General features: G+C 49.9%; 2 protein-coding genes across 5 annotated transcripts in view; both read left to right on the forward strand.

Moving 5' to 3' along the window:
- The window catches only part of VPS53 (VPS53 subunit of GARP complex), a 63,817-nt gene extending 45,637 nt beyond the window's left edge, over window positions 1-18,180 (forward strand). For all 4 annotated transcript variants that reach the window (XM_039720608.1, XM_039720609.1, XM_039720610.1 and 1 more), the window contains 6 exons: window positions 735-813; window positions 5,605-5,753; window positions 10,452-10,521; window positions 12,764-12,901; window positions 15,371-15,475; window positions 15,784-18,180. In XM_039720608.1, the coding sequence (XP_039576542.1) occupies window positions 735-813; window positions 5,605-5,753; window positions 10,452-10,521; window positions 12,764-12,901; window positions 15,371-15,475; window positions 15,784-15,954 (712 nt within the window). In that variant the 3' untranslated portion in view covers window positions 15,955-18,180. The remainder of the gene's footprint in view (window positions 1-734; window positions 814-5,604; window positions 5,754-10,451; window positions 10,522-12,763; window positions 12,902-15,370; window positions 15,476-15,783) is intronic.
- Window positions 18,181-18,638: 458 nt separating this feature from the next.
- Window positions 18,639-21,846, forward strand: part of RFLNB (refilin B) — a 9,170-nt gene continuing 5,962 nt past the window's right edge. The window contains exon 1 of the mRNA XM_039720882.1: window positions 18,639-18,695. Within this exon, the coding sequence (XP_039576816.1) occupies window positions 18,639-18,695 (57 nt within the window). The remainder of the gene's footprint in view (window positions 18,696-21,846) is intronic.

Raw genomic sequence — 21,846 nt, forward strand, 5'->3', positions numbered from 1 at the left:
GAGCTGCTGCAGGCAGGGTTTTTTGCCTGTTGTTCCAGGATCAGCTGCACCTCTATGCACATCATGATATGATGGCCTTAAATATGTCTCAAAGCAATATCATGCTGTTAAAAAGAAAAAAAAAAAGAGTGGGGAGGGGGAGGGAAATGTGTTTGACTAATGTGTCCTTTAGTCTGGTATATGTCTCAGGAACTCAAACAATGGATGGCAGCAGTCCTAGACATAGTGTAAATAAGACATCTGCCTTCATCTTCACACATGGGAGACACAGAACTCATGCAGATGTCGTTTTTTAAATCCTCTGTGCGAGTTCCTGTGAGCAGTAGAATATTGGCTGTGAATAAATGGAGAGATGATAAAATGTTGGTGTTACACAGACTGGATTAAATGTGAATCTGAATCCCAGTCTGGGCTTGATACTTGGGGATTTCTCCTCTTCATCTGCCACCTTTGATTCCCCAACCCCTTATTTGTGTTAAAACAGAGAAAGGGCAACTGTAAAACCATCCTGTCTCCCCTGGAGCCCTCTTTAAAGCATTGTGCAGCTCCCTGCAGGGTTTCCCAGCTCCTCCTCAGTACAAGTTGTAGCTGTGTGCATTCACATCACAGTGCTGCTGTCAGCCAGGAGAGGATTTTCCTCCTCTCTCAGTCAAAGGCTCCAGTTCTGGCACTCTGTTACTCAGTGTGATTCTAAAACTCATGCTTGATTCTTTTTTTTTTTCCCTTTTTTGCAGTGTGATCTCCAACAGCATCCAGCTGTTAGTGCAGGACCTGGATGCAGCCTGTGACCCTGCCCTGACTGCCATGAGCAAGGTAGGGCTGGATTTTCAGAAGATCCATGTGGAGTTCTTGTGTGCTTTGGTTGCTTGATTTCACTGCCGATACATTCTTTTACTCTGATTTTTTTTCTTACCTTTTACAGCAGCAATTGCTGTATTTATAAATACACCCCTCACTCCAAACCCTCTTATTATTCAGATTAGAGCTTTCAGGCTTTTTGCACCACATTAAAACCTACAGACAATGAAATACATTCAGTAAGTACTCAAGGCTTTCTCTTTCCACTCCCAATGCCAGTGAGAGCATTTAAAATTTGGAAAAACTTTTGTCAGCGTGAAATTTCAAACACACCTTCAGGTTTGCTCTCCCCTTTGTCTTCTTTGGCAGGGAGTTTTACCAGCCTGCTTGTTTGGGGCTCTGAAATGGAGGTACTCAACTGGAGGTGATGTGGAGTTGGGATTGAGCCTTATTGCTTCTGTGATCCTCTCAAGGACATATGGAGCCATTCCTGGAGAGGCCCCTAGGACTGAGCTTAAGGATTTTGTTGCAGTTACACTGCTGGCTTTTATATGTTTGAAATGCAGAGCTGTGTTTCCTTGCCAAAGTATTGTGAAAACCCAGACTTGCTTTAGACAGAGGTGAAGACAACAAAAGTGGATTGAACTATTTTTTTTTCCTTTTAATTAGAAATATTAAACATAGAGCTCCATTTTTGTAGGATCAACACGCTGTCTGGCTGCCATGAATTTTAATAGCTTTCTGCTTTATGATGTATTCCAGCTGTAACCAGCCCCACCACCCCCAGCTAATATTTGAAGTAGAATGCAGCTGGTAATAGAGCTTGTACAGGTTCCAAATGGAAAGAGGATTTTTCTGCCCAGTCAAATAACACCACTAGGAAGGGCTCAGCACTTCAGGTGTTGCCTGTGTGCTGTGGCAGCCCCTGAGATCTCCTGAACCTACAGAGTAGAGGAATATTTAAATCACTTAGCTCTCACTGTTTATACCCAAGTAAACCACAACCTTGAGAAAGCAGCAGCTGGTAGGCCATTTATTTTTGTCTTTGGAACACTGGTAAAATGCAGCACATGTGATGGGACTGATGATATATAAACAAGTTTAAGTGTTATGAAATTAGCTAAATAAATACTTGTCACTTGTGCACACACTCCACTATTTGCATCAGACAGAGTTGCTTTTATGTGATTTTTATTAGACCTGGATTTTGTGCAAGAGATTTTTTTCCTTCACCTTCCTCCTCTCTTTCCTTCAGGGCTGGGTTATTGCTCTGACACTTCAATAAGAAATGCATGTAATTATTTAAACACAGAGGTAGTATTTGGAAACGTAAAATTTCAGCCTATATTAAAGAAATAAAGATTGTGTGGCTGATCCATTCCAATTTTGCTCTCTCAAGATCCATACTCCATTAGGGCTCTTCCTTTGTTCCTTTTAATTTACCTCACTCTGGTGTCCTCCAGGACTGAACATTCCCAGTCCTTTGTTGGAGTCTGGCTTTGGGGTTTTATTTTTTCTTTGCAAAAATGTTCAGGAACTATAGAGGTAAATTATGAAATGCTTAAACCTCTCAATCCACTTTGGCTGCAGGCCACGTTGAGAGATTTAACACAGAAAACAGCATCAGGAATATTGCTTTCAGCTGGGAATGCTGCTTGGTTTCCATGATTCTTTACTTGGTGTGTTCTGAAGAAAATGGTAAATGCTGAGAAGGCTCCATATTACAGAATTTGTAGGTGATAATCCTTACTCAGACTTTGCAGCAGGTGTAGGATGATTAAACATGGCTGTGGGATGGGGAGCTGGGATGTGGGTGGGAGGAAAATTTGCCCTAAACCCCCTGTTGTGATATTCTGGATAACTGAGAGCTGTTAATGTGTTTGTACTGATGTGTAGCAGCACTCAGATTGCCTGGTGTGCTTCCTTTTTAATTTCTGGGATGAGGGAACTGCTAATTTGCACGGGATATTTTTGCCCCAATTAAATTAATGGATTTCACTGGCTAAGGCTTGATTTACTGCTGAATTAAGCATCGATTTATATGTAAAACTGTGCCTGGAAGTGGGGCTGGGGGACATTTTAGTGCCTCACATCAACCTCTTGCTGGCTTTTTACATTTCCCTAAAACCTTTTGGCCCAGCTGCAATTCCCTGTGCCCTCACAGCTGAGTGGACAAAGCAGGGCTTTAATCATTTCTCCACTCCACACACAGAAAAATCTCTGAGAGCAGAGCAATCAGAGCTGCTAACTACTAATTAAGATCCCTCTGGAGAGTGTGTGAGCCCTGGAATATGTGCAGAGGGTGACAGGGCAGGGTGTGACAGGGAGAGTCCAGCTCATGTCCCCAAACTCGGGGCCAGCAGTGTCCCCACTCCCCTCCCAGCCCTTCCTGCAGGTGCCCAGGCTGGAGCCTGCAAGGAGAAGCTGCCAGTGGGAAAAATTGAAGTTTCATTCATCCTCTCCTCCATCACAAGCCCCTTAGCTGGAGGGCTGGGCACAGGGAGGGACCTGGTGGCTCTTGGGGGACACAGCACCGTGCCACCCCTGAGCCCCTGTCCCTCCCTGGGTTCCCCATTTCTGCAGGGTTTCTCTTTCCTCCTGCCTGCTTTAACCTCAGCCCTGTGTTTTGGGGTGAGAACAGGAGGCAGCACCAGCTCTTCCTGCCCTTCTGTGTCCTCCCAGCCTGCAGGTGCCTTTGGGCTTCTCCCTTGCACTGAAACCTCCCTGCTCCTGTTCCTTGGACTCGTTTCCAGCTTGTGTATGTAAACTGTGTGGATGTCCCAAGAAAAACACAGGACAAGGGAAAAAGAAGAATAAATTTAAAAAGACAGGAACAAAGCTTTACCAGCAGAGTTGGGCTCGTATTTCTGTTGATGACTTTTCAGTATGTGTGCTATTCCTTTCTCTGCAGCTACTGGGTGGGTTTTTTTGGGGTGAAACACACCCACAATACACACACACAAAAGGGCTATTTTTACTGTTCATGCTTTAAAGCTTTGGTTGTAAAGTATTGCTTTTGGAATGATGACCAACAAAATGAAAAAGCTACTGTTTCATTGTTGGTGCAATAATTCAGCTCAGCAGTCCCTTCCCACTTTCTGGCCATTCCCACTCCATGGGGATGGGGTGTTGGGTGAGGATTGCTCTGTCAAGAAGGGAATGTGTGAATCCATCAGGGAGAGAGGCACAGAATATTCTGTTGGATGTGATCAGTACCACGAGGAGCAGAAAAGCAGGTGACCAGTGACAGGAGGGAATGGCTGGAGCTGTGTCTGGGGAGGTTTGCTTGGATTTTAGGGAAAGGTTTTTCCCCAGAGGGTGCTGGCACTGGCCAGGCTCCCCAGGGAATGGTCACAGCCACAGGCTGCCAGAGCTCCAGGAGAATTTGGACAATCCCAGAGCCAGGGTGGGATTGTTGGGGTGTCTGTGCAGTCCCAGGAGCTGAAGTTGGTGCTCCTTGTGTGTCCCTTCCAGCTCAGGATTTTCTGTGACTGTGAAAAACCTGTGGAGCAGGTGATGAGAGAGAGATCCCTTCCAGCCACCCAGCTGATGTGAGAGCAGCAGGCTGGGGCTTGGTTTGTTTGGTTTAAATAAAGGCAGCTTTAGTGGGACATGTGTAGACTCAGACACTGTGGTTTTGCAAAGAATTTGGCTTTTCTTTCCCACTAAGTCACTTAGGCTGTGTGCTGTTTGGATGGAGTTGAGTCAGCTGAGTTGCAGGGGGCAAAGTAGCCATATTAAATTAAATTAAAACCAGGAATAATAATAAAAAAAAACTTTATATGCAAAATCCAGAGCTTGGGAAAACAAGTTTGAGGACAAACAGCCCCTCAAAGGAAAAAGCTCATCTTCCATATGTGCCCAGTTTCCTCTCCTGATTTCCTATGAGTTTTCCTCCTGTCTCATCTCCAGCATGAGGAACAGATCTCCGGAGAGTTATTGGGAGGACACTGCAGAGTTCTGAGCAGCAGCAGAGCTGAGTGTGCTTCTCTGGATGCTTGTGCTCCTCAGTGAGGCTCTGGTACATACACGAGGCCAGGCCAGACCAAATAATCTATTTTTTTGGTTTTTTGCCACCTGACTTAAATTGGGAGTGCCCTGTGTACTGCAAACCAGGCTCAGAGAAAATCAAGAGAGCCACACATCTGGCTCACAGGGGCTGTTCTCTTGCAGTTCTGCTGAGAATAAATGAAAACAAAATGGGAGGTTGAGCAACTCTTCTTGTTTTGTCCTTTTAACATGCATTTGGAAGAGCTGGACTTGGGCATCCTGGCTTGTACACCAGCAGTGTTTTCAGTGAGCTGCACTGGTGTAGAGTACTTTGGACTTTAAGACTTTTTACCTCTTCCATCTATCTGTCATCAGTCTCACCAGTATTAAAGTCTTGGCTGCCATACAGGAATCCAGACTTTGCAAGCTTGCAGATATTTTCTCAAATGCCTGTAATCAGGATTTATATGGGCACTTCATCCCAGCAAATTGGAAACTGTTAAATATTAAAGCAGCCTGGTGTGCTCCAAAGGCTTTTTTAATCCTAGTGGTCCCCATTTGTGTGGGTTACTGGTCACAGTCTCTGCTCTGGTGCACAAAGGGCTGCTCTGGCTTTTCTTTGGGTCCTCTTGTTGCAATGGTTTTGCCCAGTCACCTTAATGATGAAGAACTTGACCTTGGTGGTGAATTGCAGAGGCAGTCTAAATGATTCCTTAGAGATCCCCTGGCAGGAAGTTTGTACAGTTTCCCTTACCTCTTGCTTGAATGCTGATGAATTAAACAGTCATTTTGGGTTGTTTTTTCCCCTCTGTGCAGATGCAGTGGCAGAACGTGGAACACGTTGGTGACCAGAGTCCTTATGTCACCTCAGTGATCCTCCACATCAAGCAGAATGTCCCCATCATCCGTGACAACCTGGCCTCCACGAGGAAGTATTTCACTCAGTTCTGCATAAAATTTGCAAAGTGAGTTACTAAGATACACACTTTATTCAGGTCATCCCATAAAACAGTGTGATGATCACTGTGTGTTGTTTGCCAAGTGCAGAAAGTTTTGGGTTGGGCATCTTTAAAAGACTTTGAATATCTGACTTTAGAAATGACTCTTGCTGTGGGAAAACCTGCTTTTCTTCCATGGGCCTTCCAGGTACTGAGAAATTTGTCTCAAAATAACATTTACAATAAGCCCTGTAAGGAGGGCATGTGTGAGAAGTATATTTTACCTTCACAATCTGAAAGCTGCTTTTCTGTGCAAAAATAGCTCAGTCAGGAGGGGAAATTCACATTTAAATGTTGGGTGTGGTATTAAAGTGTCTTCCTGGCAAGTCACTTAAAGTTGAGCAGCATGAAAGAAGTGGCAGATGAGACAGAAATGCCCCTTGCTGCTGGATTCAGGGTGGACACCCAGACTTTCACCTCTGTGTCTGAAACAAAAATTCACCTCTTTGGGAAGATACTTTGAGCTCTTCCCTGTGGCCAGCTGAGCTCCACATGGCAATGCCCCAGGAAAAACCCTTGGGAGGGCTGTGCCAGTTGTAGCTGCTGCTTTTGGTGGCACATGTGACCCTGCTGGTGGACTTGAGGGCAGTGGCGTGCGTGTCATGTGTCACTCTAAAATACCTTAATGTTTCATTCATCTCTGATAAGGTAATCAGCCTGAAATAAGCTCTGTGGCCTGGCAGGGACTGTGTGGGTTGGAGATTTGAGCTGCAGCTCCTGCCTCAGCAGGGTGGGATGCAGCAGCTATCCTGGGAGCTTTCCCAGCAGGGAGGCTCTCCTCAGAGTTTCATCCCCCTCTCTGTCCTGGGGTTTGCTTTAAGGAGCACTCCCTGATAAATCATGTTATGATGTTGCCCATAATCACTGTTTGAAACGCTGTCTCAGTGAGAATTTATTGTATGAAAACCTTCTGGGTGGTTACACTTGAGTTTTATGTGATAAATAAAACCCCCCATTTATTCAGCTGTTCACAGCACACTCTTAATACCTCAGCTTAGTTGCCTCCCTTTTAACTTTATTGCCAGGCACATACCAAGTAAACTGCAGATGAAACAGCTCTCAGATTTGAGTGAAGTTCCCATCTAAGCTGGGTGTCCTCATCCATGAGCACAGAGGCCCCTGCTCCTCTCCAGAACATTTTTTTTTTTAAGACAACTGCAGCACATTAAGACACAGTCCTGAACTCACTGTGCCATGGATCAGATGTAAAAGGGTAAAATGGGTTCCTGAAGGTTGATTTTGCTGGTCTGTGCAACTTGGTGCTAAGGAGAACCAGCTCAGTGGTAAGGGAGCACCAATCTCCTTAAAATGCCTTTTAATGCTTACAAATATTTGTATTTTTGAAACTCTGCTTTCTTATGGAACATGCTGGCTGGGCCAGTATAAATACCTGGCCTTTTGTGTACCCCACAATGCTGAAAATCCTTTTAACAGGCCTTGTGCTTCTCCACATGTTAATGCCTGTGTCTTTGTGAGCTGCCACTTCTCAGCTCTAATGGATTGTATAAAGCGTGAGTGTTGAGTTACAGGACCACAGGGGAGAAGGCAGCTAAAGTCACTAAATTTAAACCAGCAGGATCTGAGCCAAGACTGGAGAGAAGAAAAATGGCCATCAGAAATTGCATCAATCCTCTAACCTAATTTGTCATTTTTGCTTTGTTTTGACCGATGTGCGAGCGGCGCTCCCCGGGGACGGGCAGGCAGGGTGGGGGGCTCAGCTCTGCCTGCACCTTATCCTTTGAAACCAAACCCCACAGCAGCCAAGCTGCTCTGCTGGGATGTGTTTGGGAAGTCTGTGCCCTGACCTCAATGAGGAAGAGATTAGAACTGAGAGACAGGAAAAACAAACAGTTCTCCCCCTCGCCGGGGAAGCGGCTGCTCCGTTGGCAGCAGCCAAGGTGCTGGGTGCTGTGGCCTTCCAGGTGCTCCAGATAAAAACTGAGAGCAGTTTGGAGGAGGAAGGTTGGGATGTGGAGGCTCCTGGAGGTTTCAGAGCTGAGCTCAGCCTGGGCAAGGGCTGGTCACCAGCTTGGGGGGTGGCATGGAGCAAAACCCTGCTCAGCTGCAGTGACTCAGCAACCCCAGAACCTCTGAGGGGTGTCCTGCAGTAGCTCAGGGTGACAGACAGACAGACAGACTGTGGTTGCAATCTGTCTGTGCCTCACTCAGCAAGGCATTGCGTTTGATGCATCATCAGTGCAGGGGATTGGGAAAGCACAGGCTTTGGCAGAGCCTCTCCTGTTGGATGGGAGGCTCTCAAACGCCGTGGTTTCTGTGCTTTAGGTTCCTCATCTCTCTTGCACTGTTTTATTATTACTCTGGGGACTTATCTGCTTCTAGGGAGGGTTTGCTGGGTTCAGTTTCAGAGCTGAAGCTGTAAATGAACTCTGGCATCCAATGTAGCTGTGATTGTGCAGGGAGTAAAGGCATTCAGAGCACAGAGCCTCGTGCAGAGCATTAGCCCTGAACATGCACATATCACATCAAGATTGCCTGAGTCCAGCCTAGGCAAGAGGCTCCAGTGCATTTTTCTGTAAAGTGCAACTGCTCTTGATGGTCTCTGTTAGTCCAAAAAAAAAAAACCAAAACAAAACAAAAAACAAGGGGGAAAAAATTCCAGAGCAGCCCTTGGCTCTTAGAGTTTGTCTTGTCTGTCCTGCTGGAGTTGGGAAGCTGTTTCCAATAAGGCAGCGTGAAATAAGAGGCATGTGGGGATGGAGGTCACTTTACCCCTCTGCACTGATGGTGGGTGGCCATCCAGAGGGGCCTGGGAATTGTTTCATGCAAGACAGAATGCTGTCTATGGGAGATTGTGTGGTTATATAGAAAAGAAGATTAAAACCAACAGGGCAGGGGGTTCCTGGGCTGCCAGTGTGCCACCCTGCAGCAGGAAAGGCTCACCCTGTTTCTCATACACACCATGAGCTTTAGCTCCATGCCTGACCTTGGAGTGGGAGGGACAATTGGATCTACCTACACTATCAAAGGCACAATTAATTTCTTGTACTGTTCTGCCAGCAGTGAGCTGCTGCATCCAGAGCTGCTGCCAATTTATCATTTTCTAGGATCACCTAAGCTCCAGCTGTGCTCATCACTCTCTAATTGCCCTCTGGGAATTAGTTATAGACCTGAAAAATGGACTTTTAAAACAGATAGGTTAAATCTCCAGTGAAATGCTTTTGTGCAAGAGGAGTCAGGGCTTCTTTTCCTCCTCCTCTTTCTGTTTTGTTGCCAAGGTTGTTTCTCTGGTGGCCAAATTCAAAGCTGCTCGGGGCAGCCCAGTAGCTGGTTCTCAACAGTAGCTTGAAATTGTTCTCCTTGACACCTCTCCAGGATGAAATGATTCACTGAGAGAGGTGGTGACTGTGTCTGAGGGAAGGGGAAAGGAAAGAACCTCTGCTTGTGGGGCTCTCCTTGAGCCATTCCTTTGGGTTTGCTCAGCAGCTTGGCACGCTCCCTGCCTGAGCTGCACTTTTGTCACTTTTCCATGAGAAAGGATGAGAAATGAATCTCCTGCCTTGGGAAACAGGTGGCAGGACAAACAAGATGCTGTTGTGCTCCTTGCTTTGTGGGGAGGAAACAAAAAGCTTAGCAGATGCAAGGAGGAAACCATGCTGGATTTAGATCATCGTCATGGACAGCCCAGTCCAGAGCTCAGCAACCTGACTGATCCTCTCTGAGGACAGAGCCACTAAAACCCAGGAGCTGCCACCAGGGCATGGGCAAGCCCTGGAAATGTGAGCCCTGCAGGCACCCAGCCAGAGGAGAGCATGTGAAAGAAGCAGAGTGCATTAAAAACAGGACAGCAAGAGGAAGGCTTGGTCAAGTGGTGTGGTCCTGACAGAGTTTGTTGCTCCTGAGCTTTCCTGGTGCTGCTCCTTGCTGGAGCAGGGGCAGGAGCTCATCCTGCAGGTGCCCAGCCAGTGCTTTTGCAATGAAACTGCTTCAAAGCCTCAAATCAAGAGGCAAAAATCAGCTGAAACCAAAGCTGATGCTCTGAAGTGGTGAATATTGGGTTTCCACCCTCACCAAGCTCTCTCTGGTTGGGCAGTCATTTTTCTGAGTCTGAAACCCATGACAGTAAAATATGGTAATGGTGTTTTCCTTTTCACAAAACTTTTTCTTGTCTTGATTGTGTTGGCCAGGAGCTTTCTGGAAGGGTGCCTCTGTGTGAGTGTCCAGGGCCCAGCAGACCTCCAGCCTTGGCTGGACCTCAAGTTCAGTGTGTAATATGCATGTTATGGAATTACTTGTGTGCAGGAAAATGTAGGTTCTGGATACAGTCAAGATACATCCACTCATGAGCAGTGAGACTGATGCTGGTGTGTTGCTGTTTTTATGATAAATAAAATAGTTTGTTTGCTGACCTTTTACTGCAATAGTTCATATTTAGTTTATAGCAATTTATTTACCTCTAGAGTGTGTGTGTGCAGCTTCTCAATAAACTTTGAGATCAGGAGGGATTAAAGCAAAAGAACTGTGCCTAGGGGTTGGGTTTTTTCTATTTAGTATATTTAACATGTCTGGAATCAGTTTGGGAAGCTGGCACTGGGAGTGTCTTTGTGGAAGCCATCCTGGTTTGGTTCTGCATGCTTTGTCACCACAGAAGACTGTCTGACTGCAAATATTCTTATGTAATTGTATCATTTGCTGTCTCTCCTGCAGCTCCTTCATTCCCAAGTTCATTAACCATCTCTTCAAGTGCAAACCTATCAGCATGGTGGGTGCAGAACAGGTAAGAAGAAATAGGTGCAAGGGTTGTCAATTTGATGGCTTTTGGGTTCAAGAAATTGAAGCATCTCCCACCCTGCCATGGGCTGGACCCTCTGCTCTGTGAGGGATTTGGAAGAGGCAGGATTTCATCTGTCCCCTGCACATAGAGATTATTACTCCTGTGGGCTCCTAAAAAAAAAAAAAAAAAAAAAAAAAGCAAAAAAAAAAAGCAGAATCATCCCTAATGGGTCTGCTGTGAACTTCAAATGGGTGCCTTCAAAGCTGCTTGGGTTTTAGGCATCAAAGATGGTTCTGAGCAGTGTCTGCAAATCGAAACAGGAGCTTTACATCAAAACCTTCCTCATCCTTAATGGAAAGCAAATGAGTGAAGCTCAGTGCCTGTTTGTCTTGTGAGATGAGCAATAACCTGAGAGTGATTAAAGGGAGTCTTTTAAAAATAAGCTTCTCAAGTGATTAACCAGCAGTGGGCTTGTGTCTAATGTTAAAAGCTTTCAATATTCCTGTATGGGAATAACAGGCCAAATTTGCTTCTTTAAAGCAGGCTGGGAAGGTTTTTATTAGGCTGATTCCCAGTGAATACATCTCATTAGAAGTGGGACATACCTCCCTGGGGCTAAGGGTACAGAGGTCTCAGTAGCTGATCTCTCTCTGCAGCAAGCAGAACCCCAATTCCCTTCAAATCTTTTGATGCTGGTCACCCACCAGCATCTTTCCATGCCACCTTCTCCTCCCTGGTGCAGATGTTGCTGGGGAATACATTTTCCTGGCCTTTCTGGCTCTACACACAGCTTTTCCTGCTGTTTGCTGATAATTACAGTTGGAATATGAGTACTGGGGTGATATTTATGGAGATATTCAGTATTCAGTGCAGGGAATAAGACCTGAGGGGTTTTGCTTTCTGTGTTTTCCACTCTGACTTAACAACACTGCATCTCAGCAAGCTTTGGCAGTGAGTTAGCAATGCCAGGGACCTGGAATGGAAAATGGGGTGAGGGGACAGAGTCTGCAGGAGCTGTGCCTGTGGGGAAGGCTGCAGAGAGTGCAGAACTCCTGTTAGCCATGAGAGAGTTGACGTGGGGAAGATGTGAATTCCCCAGCCCTGGAATCTCTCCCTCTCTGGGATCCCTGGTAGACACACAGGAACCCAGCTATGGCAGCCTGAGCTGTGGGCTGCAGCAGCCTGGGGTGCCCAGAGCTGCTCCTCTGTGCTGTGGTTTCCTGGCTGCCAGGAGGAGATGGGTGGCATCAGTTCTTCTCATGCAAGCCATGGAAAGGCAGCAGCAGCCAGGACACACTGCTGCAGACTCCAGCCAGCCTCTCCTCCACAGCCACTCCTTTGTGCTCCTTTGAATTCCCACATGTGCTGAGGCCAATGTTCACATTGTTGTGGTCGCTGCTGGGGGTTCTGCAGTGCCCAGAATGTTTTGTGTCCCTCCAGAACGAGCTCTGTTTTTGAGGAAATGCTCTGACAGCCCAGCAGGCTTTCACACTCACTGCTGTCTAAATAAATTGGGCTGCTCTTCCTCTAGTTTGATTTCTTCCTCTAGTTTGATTTCAGATTTCTGTTCTTCACTGGTCTTGTCTCTTCAGACATATTTTGTGCAATCAGAGGAGTGTGATATTCAGGATAATTTTGCTCTAAGGAGCCCTAACCCACAGCATTTTGTCACGAGGCAGTGCTGTCAGTCTGGGCTCAGTTTCATGGCTGCTGCTTATTTATTTGCTGGGGTAGTAACAAACAACATCCAGGCTGTGAGCAGCTCTCAGTGTAGCTGTATTGTGTGGCAGATTTTAAGGAAAGAAACCCCAATCAAGGGGTTGAGTAAATGCAGAAAAGCTGACTGTGTGTGGCTGGGTGCAGAAGGAGGCTTGGTGTTAGTTCATTTGACCTCAGTATCTACAACATGGTGCAGCTCCAGGTAACCAAGATTGTTTCACTTCATACTGCTGGGGGGAAGGGCTGCAAATCTGTGCCTGATGTGCCAGATGTTGGGCTGCCATGAGTCAATTCCAGTCAGCAGAGCAGTGCTCTGTTAAAATCAGCCACGATGCTGATGTGTAGCCATGGGTGATCATGTCTCCTGAAGTGTCATTGCAGGCTCAGCCCCTCCTGTTCCTGCACTCCAATTACTGGAATTCTTCCAGTGTGAGAAGTGTTAAACTTTTAAGGATGTTGGGTTCCAGCAGCTGATGGATCTTGGTGTAGAAGAGCCTGAGTAACAGAGTGTGGTTAACTCTTGCAGCTGCTGCTGGACACTCACTCTCTGAAGATGGTTCTCCTGGATCTGCCCTCCATTGGGTCCCAAGTGGTGAGGAAGGCTCCTGCCAGCTACACCAAGATAGTGGTGAAAGGCATGACTCGGGCTGAAATGATCCTGAAGGTAACCCAAGCCTTTTGATAACCTGCCAGCCAGACTGCTGGCCTGGGAATCAGCGAGCAAATTCCAGGGGGCCCTTCCTTTGGATGCTGCAATCTGCAATTGCACATGAGTTTGTGAGCCTGCCTGGGGGCTCTGCCAGCTGCTCTGCAGACCTGGCTCACTCCCCTTGGGTTTGCCCCCACTCTCTTCTAACACCACTTGGGCGTTTTCACCCTCACTTTTCAAGGCAACCTAAGGCTCGGGTTTGGAGAGTTGGGGCACCAGGTTCCCTCAGGAGCTTGTGGAAATCAGAGTTTGCATCCATGAGGGTCTGCTATGGGGCAAAGCCCAGGGTTCAGGTTACTCCAGGCCTTTGTGCAGACTCCTCACTCAGGGGAGCCAAGCTGTGCTTGAGTCACCTGTTTACTGTCTAGTGTAACAGCCAGTGCAAACATGTCTGGGTTACTGTATTCACCAGAGCCCTTTTTCATTTTCCAGACCTGCTGCCTGGAAAATGACCCAAAAGCAGTGTGTTGTCTTCATAAAAAGCAACAAGCAAAGCAATCTGCCTTTCCCAGTTGGTGCTGGAGGGAGAAGTCAGGTTTGATCCCAGGAGGAGCCGTGGGAACTGTGCCCTCCTGGGTGATGGGATTGTCAGCAATGCAGGGAAGGCATTCCTGGGAGGGAATTAGTGGGACCTGGGGTCAGGCAGGACAGGCAGCTGCCAGCCAGAGCCTCCTGTAGAGCACAGCCAAGGCCAGGGGGGTGAGGAGCCTGAGCTGTCCCTGCTGCTCAGCATGGCTCTGCTCCCATGCCCAGGGGAATGTCACAGCTGAGTTTGTGCTCTGGACTCAGACATTGGCTCTCCAGCTCCATGCTTTTGGACTGGGGTGACTGAGATGTTTGTTTAAATTTTCCTAGAAATGACCTGAATAAAAATGTCCTGGTTTGTGCTAACGGGAGCAGGGAAGATTGGTGCCTGTTGTGTACAGAACAGGCCTTTCCTTGGAGCTTCTGTGTGAATCACAAGAGTAATGGAGTTAATTTGTCTAACCTTAGCATCACACTGGAGAGGAAAGCAGCACATGGAGTGCTGCAGGTCCCCAGGCTGTGCAGCAGCAGTGCCACTGCTGTGTCACACATCCCTGTGAGGGCTCTGTGTCAGCAGAAGTGCAGATCAAACAGCCACAGGCTGACAGCACTGGGAGCCCCAGGGTGTGTTCCCAGGCTTGTTCTGGGGCAGGTAGTTCAGGAAGACAAACTTTGGGCCCATGGGCAGCACAAACAAGTCCATTGAGCTGAGCCCCACGAAGCACAGATGGGAGTGGGGAGGAGGGCACTGGGCCATGCACATCCTGCAGAGCTCTTCCCCTTCTCTGGCCACACTGTCTGAAGCTCCAGCTTTTCATCTTGGCAGAAGATTTTTACAAGGGCTGTAAATTAAGGATTTATAAGTGTATACATGGCTATGATGTTTCAGTGGTCTGAAGTGCAGGGAAGGAAAGAAATGTCTTGGTGACAGAATACAGTGTGGGGTGAGCTGGGTCAGTGCAAACATATGGAAATGTTTTTGGAGACAGGGAAGGGTCTGGTCTGGTGCTGTTTCTGCCCATTTACACACACACACACACACACACACACACACTCTTCCCCAGAAAGATGGTTTGGCTGCCCAACATTTTCAAAATATGTGTTCTCTGTGGAGCTTGCTGCTAATGTAAGAAAAGCACATCAGTGAGGGATCATCTTACCAGCTTTGGTGCTATTCTGATTTTTTTCCTGTTTTTTACGATTGCTCCTGGGCAGATGTTGGTGGGGGGTTCCCATCCTTCATCCCAGTCTCTCCAGAGGGGTGTCCAAGAGGAGCTGCACCCCAAGGACACAGTGGCTGTGTGTGGCACTGCTCACCACTGCAGCCATGCCAGGAGAGCTGCAGAGCAGAGAGCTCTGGCCCTGGCTGTCCTGGGGACTGAGGGAGTGACCACAGAGTGTTGTCACATTCCCCTGTGACACTCTGTGTGTCCTGCCTCCAGGCAGGAGGGACACACAGCCAAACTGAGGGTCTGGACTGTGTCCAGGCTGCCTGATCTCCTGGGACTTTGTGAGTGTCACCACCACTGCCAGCGCTGTCCCCTGAGCAGCTCTCCAGCTTGTCTTCCCCCTGCAACATGATAAAATCTTGAGCTTTAACAATACCCCAGTGCCTGCCAGCCACAGGCCACAGACAAAGTCCTGCTGCCCTTTGAAACATGATGCAGAGCCCATGAGCACCACTGCTGCGCTGGGAGAGACCCAGCTGCCTCCCTGCTCCTTACTCTGCTTCTCTTCACTCACCTTTACCTCTCTCATAGAGGTGACATTCCCCTCTTTCTTGTTCTTTAAGTATTTTATTTTAGGAGCCAGCCCTGCTGTCACTCCTGTGCCAGAGTTGACTGAGCACTGCCTTTAATTCCTATTATTTGTCTGATCTCTTTTCCCTTGTCCTGGCAGGTGGTGATGGCTCCACACGAGCCTCCAGTTGTGTTTGTGGACAATTACATCAAGCTTCTGGCTGACTGCAGCACTGACACATTCCAGAAGATCCTCGACATGAAGGTTAGAACCTGCCCAGGGCTTCTGCTCATCCTCTAGTGCTGCTTTGGGATTGCTGGGGACTTTATTCCAGTGTGAATTCTGAGGGGATTGGGGGTGGCAGAAGCACTGTAAGCCAAGTGTATCTTTACTTTGAAAGTAGAATTACTGCTGAAGAAAAAAAGTTTGGAGTTCATTTGACATTTTGATACCCGCTCTGCTCCTGGGGCTGAGCTCGGGGCCATCCGCAGCTCTTGGAGGAGGTGGAGGTTTGAACCGGGCTCTGCTGCAGCTGCTCCCAGGTCGGTGACTGCTGTCCTTTGCTCCCTCAGGGCCTGAAGAGGAGCGAGCAGAGCAGCATGTTGGATCTGTTCCGCCTGCGCCTCCCCGCTCCTCCCCCGGGCGGCGACGGCTCCGGCTCCCTCTCGCTGAGCGCTCCCACGCCCGAGCAGGAATCCTCCCGCATCCGCAAGCTGGAGAAGCTCATCAAGAAGAGACTCTGAGGGAGCTCTGTGCCTCGGGGCTGGTGGCAGGGAGGGGAGCAGAGCTCGGCAGGTTGTGGTTTACAGCGTGCTGCTGGAGCACCCCTGTGCTGTCCCTCCCTGTCCCTGTGATCTCTTGGCCGTCGCCGCTTTCAGACCAAGGAAGAATCTGACCAAGGTGTTTGCTCTTAGCTCAGCAGGAGTGAAACGCAGGACATTGCCAGGACCACATGGTGGAGAAGATAGAGGCACCTGGAAGCCAGCAGCTACAGAAACAATTCAGGTGGATTCAGAGTCTGTCTGGCTGTGGTGCACTTGGTGTCGCAGCTTTTACCCTGGCTGAGCTCCTGCTGCAGCACTGGGGGTTTTGCCTCAGTTCTGTGTCACTGCTCACTCCCTGCTGCAGAGCTGTTCCTCTAATTCATTATTTATTGTGGGGTTGGGGGGAACCAACCCCATCACCACCACCCAACCCTTTAACAGCTGGGATCCAGGCACCTGCAGCTCCACTGGATCAGTGAGATGCCCAGGAGGGAACCCCAAGGCAGACTTCTCCCCTGCTCCCAGGACAGGCATGCACAAAGCACCATGAAACAGCAAGGCAAATCCTTGTCAGAACAGGAGGAAAGGGCTGAATTCATGCCTTCTGCACCCTGGCAAAGCTCCTGGCAGCTATGGAACCCTCTCCAGCTGCTTGGTTCTTCCCTGGCGTGTGCTGGGCTCACCCTCTGTCCCCAGTGGGAGTTCCCATCCTTCCTGGCCAGCATCTCTCCCTCTCCAGCTGGAGTGTCCTGAGCAGGGATGTGCCACCTTGGCACCTCTGCTGCCCTGCACGGAGAGGTGCTGGAAATGTTGGCTCTGTCAGGGAGCCGGGGCCACTTGGTGGCACAGGAGGCTTCCAGCAGCCTCAGGCTTCAAGGGCCTCCTCCTCCTCTGAGCCTCAGATTGCAGCAGTGCAGAGGGGAGGAGAAGCAGCAGTGAAATATTTTGGATAACCCAGGCCCCTCTTCCCATGGCCCAGCTCCTGCCTCCAGGCACAGAGCCAGCGTGGAGCAGGGTTGGGATCAGTGGATGCTTCCCCAAGGAGTCTCCATGTACAGAGGCCTCACCTCTTTACTAGCACTGCTGGATTTCTTCCCAAACTCCTCTGGACCCTTTCTGGGAGACTTTGAAGGCATATCCCCAACCATGAGTGCATCCCACATGGGTGTAGAGCAGGTCAACCAGTCGTGCCTGTGTTATTTAACTCAAGCTTCACTTGCATGTGCAGGATAGGGAAGTCCTGTAGCAGGGTGGCAGGTGAGGAACAACCACGCTGTCAGATGCCTTCCTGGGAGGGTTGTGCTCCCCAACCAGGGCAAGTTTGGGCCTTAGGACTGTATTTATTTAGGGGCTGTACTCACAGGGATTGTAAAAATCACTGCTGCACATCAGGGAGGGATCAGGCTCCAGGAACATGAGCTCCATCCAGAGCTGCACTGAGACAGGGAGTGAAGAGCAGCAATAACAACACCTGTAGGGAGGGACAGCAGTTTCTCATCACTCCAGTTTTACAAATCTGCTGTTGCCTCATTTGCTTCCTCCCCTGATTGCCTGTTAGGTGACAGAAGAAGGAATGGTTGGAAGCACATTGGGATTCTGAGCAGCCGTTCCCCAAGGACAGATTATCTCAAGGTGCATGTGCAGCTTGGCTCACAAGGTACCACACTGCAGAGCTGGAGAGGAGGGAACAGAGGCTTGCAGAGATTCATTATTCCCATGAGGGGATGAATAATTTATTTTAGATGAATTTTTCTTTGCTTTGTCCAAGGCTAAGTCTCACTAAATTATGAATAGCTGAAGATGATGTTGAAGTTATCATTGTGTGTCTTACCCAGAGGCTTCCCCCATTTCATTCTCTGCATTTCATTCTGTAGATAAGAGGAAATAAAAGGAGAAATGAATTTTTAGTTTCAGCCTTTGAAGACTGCTGCAGGGCTGAGTGTTTGGAGTTCCACTTTCAGAGAGCAAATCCACAGTTTCCTACTTCTGGTGTAAGAGTTTTGTGCCCCTGGCTCTTGGGTGTTTATTAGATTTGGCAAGTCTCTATTTGTGCATTAGCTCTTTGGAGTTTACAGCTTTGGGGAATAAAGGATGATTATGTGTTTTCTGTACAAAATGCCACTTTTTATGGTTTCAGGCCGGGGTGTAATTCTGGCTGTACGTGGGGTGTGACACTAACGTGAATTAAATGGTTACTGATGCTCACTGCTGGGTGTTTCTGTGTGGCTGCAAATCCCAGTGGCTGGGATGGACCTCACCCAAACTGCTGGACCCAGCACTCCCTGTGTCCATCTGCTCCAGCAGCTCCTCTCTGCCTTTTCCACCTTCTCTGGCAGCATCCACACTCACAGCAGCTCCCTGCACCGCGTGGGTGGCTCAACGCTGCCGACCTTGTGCCCCTAAATAATCACATCATTTCTGCTGTCTGCCACTGCGGGAGCAATTTCTGAGAGATCCTAATTTTTCCTTTGGAATTAATTAAGGGGTAGTGCCTTTTTCCACGCTCTGCATGACGCTGGAGCAGCTCCTTTCACTCAGAGAATTAATGACTCATTTGCTTTTCTCCTGGCGCTCCTGCCCCCTCCGCCCTTGGGCAGGCCGGGCGCTGGGTGTTCCTTTCTTCCCCCAGATTTACAGCCAGGACTCTGAGCATCCAAGTGACGATGTCCAAGCCTCCACGAGCCTCTGCCTGGCTCCACGAGGGCGGTGGCAGCAGGGCTGTAAAAGCTGATGAAACCTCAGCAGCTTCAGCCACGTGCTGTCAGCGCTCGTCCCTGCCCTCAGTCCCAGTGTTGGCTGAGCACAGCTCCTGTGGGACACAGCCTGGCATTTCCCATCCTTTGGAAATATCTTTCCATCGTTTTCAGGTACCACGGGGTCCTTTTGGTTGCCTCTCCCAGCGGTGGGGCTGTCGTGTGGTTCGGTTGCTGATTAAGCCGAGCACGCCCAGCCTGGTGGAAAGTCCTTTATGGAGGGAGGATCTTGATAAGAGACTTGTGTCTGCCCCATCCTGCCTGTGTGTGGGCAGTTCAAGAGTAAATAATGTGGACAAACAGGCCGGGGAAAAGATTTCCAATGCCATCAGGGATGGCACAGGTTGGTACAGTTTGAGACTTAAAACCAGTCAGACTTTCCGAGAGGGCAGAGTACACGTCCTGAAAAAGCAGAGCCCCTGTACACAGTGACTCAACAGTATTTGAGTTATTGAGCAGTTAAAATTCTGCTTAAACACTTCCTTTTCATCCTAGCAGGCAGATTGGCAGGTCTGGGTGTTGGTGCTGTAGGAGACCCTCGGATGGGCTGCAAAGTTCAGAAATGAGACCCTGGAAGGGCACAAAAAATTACCCTGTGTGTCGAGCCACACCAGAATGGGAGGTTTTTTTGCTGGTAAATGAGCAGAAAGATTTCCAGCAGCTCTGCTTACCCCAGGCACTGAGATCCCTCTCTCCTGGACCCTGATCCCCATGGGAGTGGCTGTGGGAGCACCCACAGCTCTCAGAGGTGACTGCTGGGATGTGCCCCAAGCTCCCCCTCCTCAATTGCACTTAGGGGGTTGTTGGCAGTGTGGGTTTTCACCCAGGAGCTGCACAGCAGCTCTGAAATGATGATTGTGTTCATCTGGAAACTGCTCCAGTGCCTTCCAAGGCATCTGATTTCATAAAGGGCTTTTATGGGAGATTTTGGAGTGAGGAGTGATCAGTTTTCCTATTGCTTGCAGAGCCCAGCATCTCTTTTTTTTGAGGGGGTATATACTTAAATTAAAAGGAAGAAAACACCTGTCCAGCACATTTGCTCAGACCCCAAAGATTTCAGTCAAAATTCTTAATGTTCCTTTTCTTTCCATCTGCATTTTTCAGCGAAGACAAACAGCCTCATAGTATTTCTTCAAAGGAATGTAAATTCCTTGAGGAAGTCTCCGGAGTTCCCAGCACCGCATAGCTGCAAACCACAGACGCCTACGGCTGAAAGTTCTGCTCTGCTTTTAATTTTGGGGCAGGGAAGGAATTTTTTTCAGAGGTTTGGGTTCACTTGTGCTGGGCCCATCAGCCCAGACTGCTGCTTTCTGTGCAGGGGAGTGTTGACTTTGGCCGGCTGCAGAGTTGCTTTCCCTCCACGAGAGTATTCCCCCACCAAATCTGATGACATGGCGCAATTATTTCATTAGGATTTTCCAAAAAAGGTTCCCTGGGTCTCCTGTAGTGCTAGAAAGACCGTTTCCTTCTGTTCTCTTGTTTCGACTTCGGCAGCTTTGCCTGAAAAATGCAATTAGGGGCGGCAGTGCTGCTGCCCGAGCCTGAATGCTCAGAGTGGGGAGGGAGAAAGAGCAGCCTGGAGGGAGAACTTGGGGGGATTAACCCGGCTGCCAAAATCCCTGCTGCTGGGGAAAGCACCACTGGAAATGGGGGCAGCCCACCAGGATCTGGCAGCTCTTTCAGTGCTCCCCAAAATCCGTGGGATGGTGCGCTGTGGGTTGGAGCGGGATGCCTGGAGGGCATGGTTCCACAGAATCCACAGAATCCCAGGATCATGTAGGCTGGAAAAGAGCTCCGAGATCATCGAGTCCAAGCCGGGACCCCTCCCCACCTTGTCAACCATTAGAGCACTGGGTCCGGTCTGTCCTTACCCAGGGACGGTGACTCCGCCGCCTTCCAAAGGCAAATTCCGAGCGAGGGCAGGGGTGCGGGAATGGGGTCAGCAGGAGGGCAGGGACAGCGGGGAAACCGCGAGCACCGGGAGGACGGGGACAGCAGTGGGATGGGGACACGGGTGGGACACGGGGACAGGGTTGGGATACAGGGACAGGGGTTGGACACAGGGACCCGGGGGGGATACCGCGAGCACGGGTGGCACACGGGGACACAAGTGGGACACAGGAACATCGGTGAGACACGGGTGGGACACGGGGACACCGGTGGGATACAGGCACACGGGTGGGACACGGGTGGGACCCGGTGGGGTACAGGGACACGGGGTGGGACACAGGGACAGGGGTGTGATACAGGGACCCGGGTGTGATACAGGGACAGGGGTTGGACACAGGGACCCCGGTGGGATACGGGGACACGGGTGAGGTACAGGCACACGGGTGGGACACGGGTGGGACACGGGGACACCGGTGGGATACAGGGATATGGGTGAGACACAGGGACAGGGGTTGGACATAGGGACACGGATGGAACACGGGGTCACGAGTGGGATACACGGGGACAGGGGTGGGACACGGGGACATGGGTAAGACACAGGGACAGGGGTGGGACACGGGAACACCGGTGGGATACGGGGAGACGGATGGGACGTGGGGATACGAGTGGGACACAGAGACAGGGGTTGGACACAGGGACACGGATGGGACACGGGTGGGACACAGGGACAGGGGTGGGATACGGGGACACGGGTGGGATACAGGCACACGGGTGGGACACGGGGACACCGGTGGGATACAGGCACAGGTGAGTACCGGCCCTCCGGAGCCCCCGGGCCCGCGGCAGGTGCGGGGCCCCCGAGCCGCTGCCCTCGGACCCCGCTCCGCCCGGACCCCGCGCATCCCGCGGGGAGCGAGGCTGGAACCCGCGCCTGGCCGGCCTGGGATGGGATGGGATGGGATGGGATGGGATGGGATGGGATGGGATTACGGGGACACCGGTGGGATACAGGGACATGGGTGAGACACAGGGACAGGGATTGGACACAGGGACACGGATGGGACACCGGTGGGATACAGGCACACGGGTGGGACACGGGTGGGACACGGGGACACCGGTGGGATACAGGCACACGGGTGGGACACGGGTGGGACACGGGGACACCGGCGGGCCGCGGCCGGGCACCGCCCCCGTGGTGGCCCCTCCCCGGCCCCGCCGCCCCGCCATT

Source organism: Passer montanus, unplaced genomic scaffold (genome assembly GCF_014805655.1).
Source record: "Passer montanus isolate IOZ18808 unplaced genomic scaffold, ASM1480565v1 scaffold44, whole genome shotgun sequence".
NCBI classification, from domain to species: Eukaryota; Metazoa; Chordata; class Aves; order Passeriformes; family Passeridae; genus Passer; species Passer montanus.